Source organism: Silurus aristotelis, assembly GCF_946808225.1.
Source record: "Silurus aristotelis genome assembly, chromosome: 20".
Lineage (NCBI taxonomy): Eukaryota > Metazoa > Chordata > Actinopteri > Siluriformes > Siluridae > Silurus > Silurus aristotelis.
The window spans coordinates 20,836,288-20,850,490 of record NC_139593.1 but is presented as its reverse complement, the minus strand read 5'-3'; the positions used below and the strand labels follow the sequence as shown (position 1 = coordinate 20,850,490).

The 14,203-nt window shown below is 40.0% G+C and overlaps 1 protein-coding gene across 5 annotated transcripts in view; it reads left to right on the top strand.

Annotated features, from left to right (window-relative positions):
- LOC310715551 (GDP-L-fucose synthase-like) overlaps positions 1–13,866 on the top strand; it is a 33,480-nt gene extending 19,614 nt beyond the window's left edge. For 3 of the 5 annotated variants that reach the window (XM_083522063.1, XM_083522062.1, XM_083522061.1), the window contains 4 exons: positions 511–642; positions 1,460–1,539; positions 1,624–1,723; positions 1,800–2,409. In XM_083522063.1, coding sequence (XP_083378189.1) covers positions 511–642; positions 1,460–1,539; positions 1,624–1,723; positions 1,800–1,855 — 368 coding nt within the window. In that variant the 3' untranslated portion in view covers positions 1,856–2,409. Of the gene's footprint in view, positions 1–510; positions 643–1,459; positions 1,540–1,623; positions 1,724–1,799; positions 2,410–7,198; positions 7,280–7,370; positions 7,500–7,770; positions 7,845–8,562; positions 8,697–9,261; positions 9,394–10,408; positions 10,489–10,625; positions 10,726–11,178; positions 11,344–13,417 lie in introns of those variants that run through there. The other 2 variants (XM_083522059.1, XM_083522060.1) reach the window with 2 other exon arrangements.
- The last annotated feature ends 337 nt before the right edge of the window (positions 13,867–14,203 follow it).

Genomic DNA, 14,203 nt, shown 5'->3' with positions numbered 1-14,203 from the left:
ATCAGTGAAAGCTGTGGTAATTATGTGATTATCAGATGACACACAAGCAGATTTAGAGAGAAGGTTTTAGAGAACTGGTCCTTTTATTATTTGTCTCAATTTGAAACCGATATTTACTTTCGTCACTTTATTTAAAGGGATGTATTTGTATGCATTCAAGATGATGATGTGAGTGATATCATGGCCAGTTTTCAGTTTTATTCATGATTATAGATTAAGATAAGCCAGGTGATCTTATCTGTGTGTATTGTGCCATCCGTAATCACTGTTAGGGGCTTTTCATAAGTACACAGTGTTTATGCTCTGTGAACTTGTCAAAACAAGTTTATTTCTATAGCGCTTTTCACAACAGACATTGTCTCAAAGCAGCTTTACAGAATTTAACAGTTAAGGTGAACGATGTGTATTTATCCCTGATGAGCAGCCATGACTTGAACAGGTAGACTGGCCATGGCTGATTAATGAATACACGGCAATGCTGAAACTGTTGTGTAATTGTGTGTTTTGTAGGAGATGGAACAGCTCTGGAGGTCTGGGGATCGGGTCGAGGACTACGTCAGTTCATCTACTCTGTAGATTTGGCCCGCCTTTGCGTGTGGGCTCTAAGAGAATACGATGAAATTGAGCCCATCATTCTCACAGGTACTCATGTGTACTCGGGTACACATAACGCAAGAAGTTTAATTTTATTTTAAATGACAGACCTTATGCTTCGTATGTGTTTATTACTTTGCTTTGGATTCAACATGTTTAAAACTCAGAGTGGCGCAGGGAAAGGGGTAATTTTGGAACTAGAACTTGGTGACAATGGGGTTTCGGCAATTGTTTGTAGTGCGACCTCGTTTAGAACTCCTTGGAGCAGTGGAGTGGTGCGCAACGAGCCATGAGTACATCATGATCATGTCTCGTCTGCTCATCCAATAACAACGTGGGTGCATAATTTTGAAGAAACAGCTCAACACCACAATAATGCATGTTGTTGAATAGAGCGGCGAGGGCCCCTCACAATTGCAGATCAAACAGATATGATATTCTCTAGTGTGAGGGCCATTCGAGCACCACCTGGGTACTTTTTTTAGGCTGAACCCATATCTTTGAGGTTAGCAGAAGAGACATAATCATGACATCGTAACTGGTAAGGATGCTGAAATTCCCTTTGTGCAGCATTCACATTATCACCATTCTTATAAAAGGTTTCACATCGAACGTTAGTTGAGAACCACTCCACTGCTCCATTATACCCAATGGCAATGGGTTCTAAAGGACCTTGAACTGGTTCCAAACAATTGCAGACAATCCGGGGTCACAAACTCCTATTTCTAAAGTTTCCTGTTTGGATGCACCAACCTGTACTGAATTTATATCATTTCTTTTAAAATTTTGCAAGTTGGCTTGTATAATACTGAGCTTTGGCACTGTTTCCTTACTCGGGCTTTCTCTCACACTGTTATGTTCACAGTTGGAGAAGAAAATGAGATATCCATTAAAACTGCAGTCGATGTGATTGTGGAAGCTTTCGGCTTCACAGGACCTGTGATTGTATCCTTTTTTTTCGCATATACAAGCTGTGTGTGTGTGAGAGTCAGTAAAATACAAAGTATGGCCTTTGACTGATGTGTTCAGTATGATACCAGCAAACCCGATGGCCAGCTGAAGAAAACGGCAAACAACGCCAAACTGATACGCTACCTTCCTAATTTTACCTTCACTCCATTCCATATAGGTAAAAACATACACACATAATATAAAGGATATTACCTGTGCTATATATTCTGGACTTACCTGTGCTTTATCCTCAGCTGTGAAGGAGACATGTGATTGGTTAGCTGCTAATTACGACATCGCTCGCAAATGACCGTCCAGCTTGAAACTGATGAGTGACACGTTCTTCACACTTTGCAGCATGTAATGTGAAGCACCTGTCAACGCTCTTCAGCCACAGTTTTCCATAAAATCTCAGGATATCGGTTTACAAATCGATTTAAATTTAAACTGGTGTGCCTTATTATTCTGATTATATCATCTAAAAATCATGAACCCTAGAAATTGTATTGTTTATAAAAATCATTGTGGTGTCTGGAGAATTAAATGCAGTCAATCGGACAACTGTGGGAATTATGTGATTAAAAAATAATACACAAACAGATTCATACAGATTCATACAGATTTAACTATATGTCTCATTTTCTGAACTGATATTCACTGATATTCTATTTTTGTAAAATTGCTGTAGGGGTGACCTTGGAGAAACATGGCAGCTGATGTAATATATCAATATATACATACATGATAACATAGCAATAGCCTTTAGGTGCCAGGTTTTAGTCTGGAAGGGCCTGTGTGGGTTTTACAATTACTATTTGTTACACTGTATAACAAGATTCTAATAAAACCTTTCCTCAAATCCGATGACCGAGTGTGATATTGTGTGCTCACCACGACAGATTACACACTGTTCCCCATGAGTACCAATGAGTTCTTTTGTTTAATCATTTATACATTTGCTGTAGTATTTATAAGAGGTGGAGGTAAAAAAATCCAATGCATCAAGTGAAATCGGGAAACGATACAAAGGCAATCCTAGAAAGCTTAAAACATAAGATCAAGGACCAGAGTATCACTAAACAGAACAAAGACGGCTGTTAGCAAAAGCGAGCAAATGCTGAGCAATATTTAGCACCAAAACACATTCATTTGTTTCATTTTACTATTTGTTTCATTCAGCATTTTATTCCCTGAAATTGATTGTCTTTTTTATAATAGTGTACAGGATCCTTCTATCAGTTTCACCCAGAGGGAATTCCTAGAAATGAGAGTAATGTATACAGAAATATATCAATTCTTTAATTACTTTACAGAGACAATGTCTGTCTGAGAGCTGTCTGTGTAAGAGACACACATCCGAGAATGATGTATGACCTTTATCTACACCTCTAATTATCTACATACTCAACTTATAATCGTAGAGCAGGTCAAAACCAGAAGCTAAAAAATAGGGTTACAATGAATGTTGATAGGACCTATAGGCATGAATGCACAATGTGGACAATTCAAGGAATATACAAAATCACAAAGTACAAAGTAGAGAAGAACGGTGAAGTGTGTGTTAATATAACATATGTCTATGGTCTACTTAAATCCAAAGTTCCCTTTTCTCGAGCTGCAAAAAAACAGTCCTGTGCTTATCGCAGTTTGTGACCAGTCATGAACTGGAGTGGTAAATGGAGCAGAGGTTGAGGAACTGTTCAAGCCAGATTTCAAGCACCCTGCTGCCACTGCTGATTTACCTGCTCCCTACTCTCACTACAAATAACATATCAACCACAAACCTCATAGTCCACAGAGACTCCTGCCCGACCTTGTCCATCATCCTGTTCATCACAGGAAATGTCATCATCCTGCAAACAGGAAAGGGCTTAGAGCCAATCCTTGAAGCAGTCTGTCTTTTCTACTGCACACTTCACTGCTGTCACACTGTCCTCATACATGTCCTGCACCACCCTCACATACTTCTCTGACACACCTGACTTCCTCATACAATACCACAATTCCTCTCTTGGCACCCTGTCGTACGCTTTCTCTAAATCCACAAATACACAATGCAGCTCCTTCTGTCCTTCTCTATACTTCTCCATCAACGTTCTCAAAGCAAATAAGGCATCTGTGGTGCTCTTCCTCGGCATGAAACCATACTGTTGCTCACAGATGGTCACCTCTTCTCTCAGCCTGGCTTCCACTACTCTTTCCCATAACTTCATGGTGTGGCTGATCAACTTTATTCCCCTGTAGTTACTGCAGGTCTGCACATCTCCCTTATGCTTAAAGATCGGTACCAGCACACTCCTTCTCCATTCCCCAGGCATCCTCTCACCTTCCAAAATCTTGTTAAACAATCTGGTTAAAAACTCCACTGCCATCTCTCCTAAACATCTCCACGCTTCTACCGGTATGTCATCTGGTCCAACCGACTTTCCACTCTTCATCCTCTTAATCGCTGCTCTCACTTCCTCCTTACTAATCCTATCCACTTCCTGCTTTACTAACTCCACATCATCCAACCTTCTCTCCCTCTCATTTTCCTCATTCATCAGCTGCTCAAAATACTCCCTCCATCTTCTCAACACACTCTCCTCACTAGTCAACACATTTCCATCTCCATCCTTTATTGCTCTAACTTGCAACACATCCTTCCCAGCTCGATCTCTCTGCCTGGCCAATCGGTACAAATCCTTTTCTCCTTCCTTAGTGTCCAACCTCTCATACAGCTCCTCGTATGCCTTTTCGTTGGCTTTCGCCACATCCCTCTTTACCTGCTGCCGCATGTCCTTGTACTCCTGCCTACTTTTCTCATCACCCTGTCGATCCCACTTCTGTTTTGTTAACCTCTTTCCCCTTATGCTCCCCTGCACTTCCTCATTCCACCACCACGTCTCCTTGTCTTCCTTTCTATTTCCAGATGTCACACCAAGTACCTTTCTAGCTGCCTCCCTCATCACTCCTGCGGTAGTTTCCCAATCATTCAGCACCTCTTCACCACCACCGAGCCTCTGTCTGACCTCTTCCCTGAACCTCACACTACAGTCTTCCTCCTTCAGTTTCCACCATCTTATTCTTCTTTCAGTCCTTACCTCTTCTTCTTCGCCTCCAAAACCATCCTACAGACCACCATCCGATGCTGTCTAGCTACACTGTCCCCTGCCAGCACCTTACAGTCTCCAATCTTCTTCAGGTTGCATCTCCTACATAGAACATAGTCCACCTGTGTGCACCTTCCTCCACTCTTACACGTCACCCTATGATCCTCCTTCTTCTTAAAATAAGTGTTCACCACTGCCATTTCCATCCTTTTAGCAAAATTTACCACCATCTGCCCTTCCACATTTCTCTCCTTTAGGCCATACCTACCCATAACCTTCTCATCACCTCTGTTCCCCTCACCTACATGTCCATTAAAGTCTGCCCCAAACAACAATCGTTCATTTCTAGGGACACCATCTACCACTTCATCTAATTCACTCCAGAATCTTTCCTTCTCCTCCATCTCACAGCCGACTTGTGGAGCATAGGCACTGATGACATTTATCATCATCCCTTCAACTTCCACCTTCACGATCATCACCCTATCAGAAACTCTCTTCACCTCCACTACACTCTTACTGAACTCTTCCTTCAGAATCACCCCTACACCATTTCTCTTTCCATCCACACCATGATAGAACAGTTTAAACCCACCTCCAATTTTTCTGGCCTTACTCCCTTTCCAATTGGTCTCCTGAACACACAACATATCTACCTTTCTCCTCTCCATCATATCAGCTATCTATCTCCCTTTACCAGACATAGTGCCAACATTTAAAGTACCAACCCGAACCTCCACTCTCCTACACTTTTCCTTTCCCTGTCGCCTCTGTAGGAATCTTCCTCCTCTCCTCCTCCTCCTTCGGCCAACAATAGCCCAATTTCCACCAGTACCCTGTCGGCTAACGATACCTGTGGCGGTCGTTGTTAACCCGGGCCTCGACCGATCCGGTATGAAATTCTTATTCGTGACCCGCATATTTGATTTGGCACGTTTTACGCTGGATGCCCTTCCTAACGCAACCCTCCCCATTTATCCGGGCTTGGGACATGCACTAAGAGTGCACTGGCTTGTGCCTCCCTAATGGCTGGGTTTTATATATATATATATATATATATATATATATATATATATATATATATATATATATATATATATATTCATTCATTCATTCATTCATTCATTCATTTTCTCCCGCTTATCCGTAATTCGGGTCCTAAGCAGGCCCCCGCCTTCGACTGCTGCCCAATCCTCACAGCACCGTCCCTTACAGTCCCTCCTGCAGGTGGTGAGCCCACGGGAAGGCGGCCCCACGTCACTCTGACGTCACGGACCTTGATATTTCACTCGTAAGGGACCCCCGGAGCATAGAGGGTTAAGGGCCTTGCTCAAGGGCCCAAGAGCGGCAGCTTGGCGATACCGGGGCTTGAACCCCAGACCTTCCGATCGGCAACCCAGTGCCTTAACCGCTGGAGCCACCACTCCCCCATTATATATATATAAGACGACACCTAGCGGTTAGTCCAGGGTACTACAAAGATACAATTCACATTTTTTTTAATATTTCAAACATATTCTGAACTGAAGATAAATTTTATTCACTGGTACTCATTCTGTTTTAAGGTTTACTTACTTACGAGCTATCATGAGGTGTAAAAATCATAAAAGCATATTATTATATATGATTATTGATCATGTGTGTTTTGCTTTTCTGTCGAGTGGCATAATAAAAATAACTTTATTGCAAAGAAATTGATTTACATAATCAATGCTCAGGTTGTTTGAGCTACTTACGGATTCTGAGTTATTATTAAGGAAGTCAATGTGTGCCATGTAAACATTGACTGCTTGTTGGGAATGTTTACACTGCTGCTCTCTCAGCTTGTATATTTAGCAACTGAAATACAATAAAAATGGGTTCATGTTAAATAAGTTTGTTAGATTAGTTAAATGAATTGGTTTCTAATGCGGGTTAGAATGGATTAAGCCAGTGCGAATGCATTAATCACTGGCTACCTGACACTGATTTGCATGAACTTGATTTAAATTGTCATTATTTACACATCATCTGTGTGTAAATCAAGCTGGGCTTTTAGTGTCTAAATTCATATTCACATTCCTAATATTTGTTTTGGCAGATGGATAGTAAAAAGAAGCCGATGCGGGTGCTGGTGACAGGTGGCAGTGGCCTCGTGGGGAAAGCCATAGAGCGTGTGGTGAAGCAGGAAGGAGGAGCGAGGGAAGGGGAAGAATGGATCTTCATCAGCTCCAAAGATGCAGACCTGACGTGAGCTTCAAAACCCAGCCCTAAACACGTTATCATCATTATTATTGTCTTGTCACCATTTTTTTTTCACTATATAAAGAATAATATTAGAACAAGAGCATTAACATGAACATTGCAGATCAATTACATTGCTTTGATTTAAGCTCACAACCTTTAAAGCAGAAATCAACCATCTTAACCACTGAACTACCACTTCCCCAACTAGTGGCAGAGACTCTTCTACAAAAACCTCTTCACAAATCAGACTTATCGTTGTTGAACTGATATAATGCAAAGGAAAGTGATGATGTGATGGAGTTATGAATAATATTTCATGCACCTACTTCGAGAAATATCAGCCCACACATGTTATTCACCTCGCAGCAATGGTGGGCAGCCTCTTCATGCACATGAAACAGAACCTAGACTTCTGGGTAAATCTCATACACACAAACAGACAGACAAACACATATACACACGCATAAATTCTCATTATTAGCTGAAATAATTTTTGGGTTTTTTTAGAGGAAAAACATGGCTATTAATAATAACGTGCTGCACATGGCTCACGAGTTTGACGTGGAGAAAGTCGTCTTGTCTTTGTCCACATGCATTTTCCCGGATAAAACTACTTACCCGATTGATGAGACTATGGTACACACATACACACACAACTGGCACATAGATTTGTACTTTAGAATCGATATTAGTATAGTCAAATAAAAAATTCCAAATGTATATTTCCTCCTCTTTAATCATTATTATAATCCATATTCACTTATATGGTGCTTTTAACAGCAGGAGCCGATGTTGATTTTGATCCCTATTCAATAAAACTCTAGATATAGATATATTGGATAAATCTTTATGACTGCAGCAGCAGGAACAAAGTGTGAAATCTAACACTGAATGATTTTGTTCATAGATCCATGATGGTCCTCCACATGAGTCGAACTCGGGTTACTCCTATGCCAAGAGGATAATTGATTTATATAACAGGTTTGTCACATCTCACCAGTGGTGGGTCGTGCATTTGGTACCTGGGTCTTCAGTGGGGAGGTACCCGACTTAATCCACCTCTCAATATCACTATTATGTCACAATTATAGAAACCATCAATACTGTACAAAAACACAATAAACCAACGCATGGCAATACAGAGAGAGAGAGTGGAATCTCACATATGGAGGGTGAAGACCATTTTACTAAAGCAAGAAACCCAGTTAAGTCTCAGTTCAGAATCAATATTTGTCTAATAACATGACTAAAACATAAAAAATGTCATTCAAATTTAAAATCTTGGTTAAAGTTAAAAGATCTATTTATAATATTCTCTATGGTAAAAAGGCCAGCAGTACTGACTTTGAAGGCCCTGGGCAGATTAGATTCACATGGCAGCACATAGAGACTGAAATCTGATTGGACAAAAAAAAATCTAACATCCACATAAACGTACTGGAAGCAGTGCAGCCGAGAGAAACATTACAAAATGAAGAGAATAAACTGTTGGAAATAAATGAATACAATTTCATGAAACAAATATCAGAATTTAGGTTGTAAATGTAGGTCAGTGCTTCTGATAGTGTTTAGGCCAGCAGAGAAGGCTTTGCTGACCAGTGGTGACCGCCCACCTCTGCATCTCACTATCTATACTTTATTTGGTGGGTGATTTCATTTCAGTGTGTGTGTGTGTGTGTGTGTGTGTGTGTGTGTGTAGAACCTGTTTTCAGCAGTATGCACGGCGATACACGGCGATCATTTCCACAAATATCTTTGGCCCATATGACAACTTCCACCTTGAGCATGGTCACGTTTTATCTGCACTCATCCACAAAACCTACAAAGCAAAGAGTAATACATCTCTCTCTCTCTCTCTCTCTCTCTCTCTCTCTCTCTCTCTCTCTCTCTCTCTCTCTCTCTCTCTTCCTCTCTCTGTCTCTCTCTCTCTCTCTTCCTCTCTCCTTTCTCTCTCTCTCTCTCTCTCTCTCTCTCTCTCTCTCTCTCTCTCTCTCTCTCCTTCTCTCTCTCTCTCCTTCTCTCTCTCTCTCTCTCTCTCTCTCTCTCTCTCTCTCTCTCTCCTTCTCTCTCTCTCTCCTTCTCTCTCTCTCTCTCTCTCTCTCTTCCTCTCTCCTTTCTCTCTCTCTCTCTCTCTCTCTCTCTCTTTTTCTCTCTCTTTTTCTCTTTCTCACACACAAACAAACAATATGTAAAATATATCTAGTATCAGCACCCAATAGAAGAAATAGAAGTCATGTTATAAGGCGCAGATCACCAAGTTTTATACAGGTGGCAGTCAGGTTGGGTTGGGCTACATTAGATTAGCTTTGTGAGGTTAGCCAGGTCAGGTTAGGCCTGGATAAAAGTTATCATGAGAGCGTACAATATTGAAACTGTTGTGCAATGTTGTGTCTTTTAGGGGACGGAACAGCTCTGCAGGTCTGGGGTTCGGGTAAAGGACTACGTCAGTTCATCTTCTCTCTCGATGTGGCTCGTCTTTTTGTGTGGGTGCTGAGAGAATATGAGGAAATCGAGCCCATCATTCTCTCAGGTACTGATACACGTATCACAAGACATCACAAAGTGTGTGCAGAAACATGGACCTTTTTACTGTCACTCAAAAAAGATTTTTTTTAATCACTGCCTTATATTTTAAAGTTAAAATGTTGGTTCTAGAAGGTTTGAAAAAGTCAAAAGGGCAATTGTACTAGACTTTGGAACAGTTCCAGCTGCAGTTCTTCCTCCACCTCACCAGAGGGAGCCTTCACCCCAATACTAGCACTTCCAGGTCTAATGAACATCTTCCTTACCTGTAATATATGTTACATATTCTGACTGTCCACTTGATAAAAGGTAATTTTAGTTAATTTTATCAAGTGGACAGTCAGAATGTGTAACATATATTAGTAGTCAATATTAAAATATAATAATAATAATAATAATAATAATAATAATAATAATAATAGTCTCGTATCTATTAACTGAAGCAAGGTTTACCGTAACTAAATTAATTAGCAAGAGGGGCAGTCAGCGAGAAAATGTCCAGTAGCTAATTTAACTAATATACAGTCATAAAGATAAACCATATGATAGCCGCTACATCTCACTGGTTGCGCAATGAGGCGCTTCCGAGCAAAGAATGCAATCACGTCAGATTCGATGTCGTGCGCTAAAATGCTCCCCTGCCACAGACTGCCGCACTTATCTCATAATTATGAGATAATAAGCCATAATTAAAAAATAATAAGTCATAATTATGACTTAGTAAGCCATAATTATGAGTTAGTAAGTCATAATTATGAGATTCTTGCTGTTTGTTTGTTTGGTTTTTTTTATCTTTGTGAATGCAATGTGCTTTCGTACTTTATTTTAAACAGCCTTTAAAATATTTTTATGTACCTTTTAAAATGAAATAAAAAAAAAAAAAATTAAATATACTTTTTTTTTTTAAAGCATGTGTCTTTTAAAATTACTTTTAATGACCTTTGGTGATGAATTGTTTAATGTCTCTCTCTCTCACACACACACACACACACACACACACACACACACTGTTTTGTTTGCAGTTGGAGAAGAAGATGAGATAACCATTAAGAATGCAGTCGATGCAATTGTAGAAGCATTCGGCTTCACGGGATCTGTGGTTGTATCCTTTAATTTGCATATACAAACTGAAAGTGAGAATAAAGTGTGAGTGAGAGAGTGTGTGTGAGTGGGTTTGTGTGTGGGTGTGTGTGTGAGTCAGTAAATGAGAAAAACACAGTTTGGCCTTTACCTGTTCAGTATGACACAAGCAAATCAGACGGACAGCTGAAGAAAACGGCGAGTAACGCCAAACTGAGACGCTACCTTCCTAATTTCACCTTCACTCCATTCCATACAGGTAAAACCTGCACACACACCCACCAACAGAATATACAATGTATGTGTATAATATGTGCAGCCGCAGTATGTAAACAAGACTGCAAGCAGTAGTAAAATTAATACTGACCACATGTACTTTCTGAGCAATCATCCAGCTTTAACTCAAAAAATATATATTTTTTGATATTTTCACTTTTCAGTGCTACTGTTTGCTTTCATATACACATGCACAGCCGACATTTGATTATTGAGTTGGAAACAACAAGATCGTCTCCTCAGTCCATCCTCACTTCATTCCTAGCTTGTCCCGGAATAGTTTTTTGAGACATTGACAAATCTACAATTACTTAGACAAATACACAAGCACACACCCAAAGACACCAAACATAAACCCTAACATCCACAAACACCACACCCGTACTCATGCACAAAGGCACATATTGATTCTGGCTTAAATTGTGCTTTTCCTCAGCTGTGACGGAGACATGTGATTGGTTTGCTGATAATTACAACATCGCTCGTAGATGACCATTCGGCTCAAACCACCAAGTGATGAGCTTTTTTCTTCTTTAAATCTATCTGATGGAGCTTTGTAATCTCATTACAGTAATAAATAAATAAAAAAAAAACACCTTTATTTGCCATCTAAGCTTTGTCTTTTTTTTGCTATAGAAAGAGGTAAAAGTGTGAAAAAATTCGACTGGTTAAACTTCATTTATTAGCTGACAGACATTTCTTGACTTTTCTTGCTCTTTGTTGTATTTTCTATTTCATGATGAACTGTTTATTTTTAATACAGTAAAACCCTGTTGGACGAGCATAATTCGTTCTTGAAAATTGCTCGTAGGTCCATTTGCTTGTATGTTCGAACTGATTTTCCCCCTATAGGAATGAATGTAAAAGTGATTTAATCAGTTCCAAGACCTCATTCTATCGCTAATTTCTGCATTGAAAAGTATTTGTAGCCTATTTTAACAAACAAATACACCGCAAATTACCGTAATGTAAATATAATTTAACACTTACTCATGTGGTAGTGGTTGATTGCGAGTGTGAGACGCACACCACCCTCGTAACCTTCTCGGTTTCCATGGTAATTCTATTTACTTTCGTTTTTACAGCACCATCACTAATTTTCTTGGAAAACATTTTTCAAGATTTCTAGTGAAATAAAAACATAAAACTAAAAAAAGTTAAGTTTTTGCTGCACTGAACAACGAGAGCGACCGAGTGATACGTCATCAACTAAGCGACTGATGCGACCCTCCGCTGAAAACGGGGAACCGTCAGCGTGGGTTTGCTCGTGCCTTCGAAATTTGCTCGTGAACCGGGGTAAAATTTTGCGAGCGAGGTTGCTCGTATCTCCGTTTGCTCGTACTATAGGTTGCTCGTACAATGGGGTTTACTGTTGCACCTTTAGTTTTTCAGACTTCTGTTGCCTTGTTGCAACTTTTTAAAGACTTGTTGCAGCCATCAAAATGAATTATTTAAAATTATGCTTGCATATGTTTTTTACGTTCTATTGTGTCCACCAACTGATCTCAGTAAAAAGGGGGCACCATAACCTCTCTAGGGGGCAAGGTACCCTGTTGTTCCAAGCGCTATAGGGGGAGGAGTGCCCGATGTTGAACATCACCTATAAGCTCTCGGTGCAGGAGAGCCAGTACAGCAATATCAAGAGTTTCTGGCAATCAAACAGGCAGTCTTCACCCTCTGATACTGTCATCTGCGATGGGGCTTTACTCTCTGTTCAGACCACACCCCCAGCTAAAGATTGCTAAAAAATATTGCAGCAGAATAAATTGTGGGGCCACTCTACTGGATATTAAGGTGTGCAGGAAATATTTTGTGCCTGTAGACAATGTCTCATGTATTTCAGACACATTGACGCTCCAAAAGAAAGAATGGAAATACCGCAATCCATATAACAGAAAATAAAGACTATTACAATCTGGTACTTTTGAAAATGAATGTGGTGAACAGTTGTTATTCATATTATCACCTGAAAATGGCAGCAGTGTAGGTGTAGAAGTAAGAAGTACCTGGGTTGCTTACAGAAGACACATGGCAAAAAAAAATTAAAAATTAATAAATACACACACACACACACACACACACACACACACACACACACACACACACACACACACACACACAGCATCTTATTATCCATGCCAAACTTTTTTACAGAGACCGTACATGTAGGACATTTTAGAGACCAAGTGAGAGATGCCCAATTGAGATGGTTTGGACATGAGCAGAGGAGTGACATGGGGTATATCAGTAGGAGAATGCTGAGAATGAAGCCACCAGAAAGGAGGAAAAGATGAAGACCAAGGAGGAGGTTTATGGATGTGGTGAGGGAAGACATGCAGGTAGTTGGTTTGAAAGAGGCAGATGTAGAGGACAGAGTTGTATGGAGAGGAAGGATCCGCTGTGGCGACCCCTAATGGGAGCAGCCGAAAGTAGAGGAAGAAGAGCAATTGAAGTAAATATGTTCAGATTTGATAGTGTGAAATTTGAAAGATTCCTACACTTTGTGTAATTAAACAGATCGAAAAATAAAAAAAGGAAAAACTTCATTTTTCTTTGTGTGTGCATGCTCAGCAATAATAAAAATCTGCTTTTATTATTAAATTAGCGAACTGACTGGTTAAAATGCGGAAACTTAACTCAAGATCATTTCCATCCCTCACATAAAACCGTTACAGTTTGCCGAATCAACTCTCATCGTTCTCGTTTGTTTAAAAGAACCGATTCCTTAAAGCGTCCTCATGGGTCGAACTCGGGGTACGCCTACACCAAGAGGATGGTTAACGTATACAACAGGTTTGTCACATCTTACAACCTTGAAAATAGAAAGAAACACTGGAGAGATTTTTGATCAATCAACATTTATGGAAGGAGTCTCCAGTTTGAGCAGTTGGTAGCAGTCAGAAGAAAAGCTTTAAAGCACTGTTTTAATGTGCATTTGGCATTTGTTTGCGTGTTCTGGGGTGTGCGATTGAGTTAATATTGTGTATGTGTGCAGGGCATGTTTTCAGCAGTTCGGACGGCGATACACATCTGTCATTCAAACAAACATTTTTTGCACGCATGACAACTTCAGCATCGAGGACGGTCACGTCTTACCTGCACTCATCCACAAAACCTACAAGGCAAAGAGTAAGAAGTGTGGGTGCTGAGAGAATATGATGAAACCGAGCCCATCATTCTCTCAGGTAAACGCTAACGATGCACACCTTTCCCAAGACATTAAGTAAAGACACACAAATCATTAGAAGATACCCTTTGTTTAAAAATGTGTATTTTTTTGCTGTCACATATTGTTTGGAATTAACATTTTTATTTACTCCTACACACTAGGTTTTCTTTTTAAATAACAGTATTTATCTGTGTAAAGCTGCTTTGAGACAATGTTCATTGTTAAAAGCGCTATACAAATAAAAATGAATTGAATTGAATTGAATTATTTCATTGCATAACTCTTGCTCCAC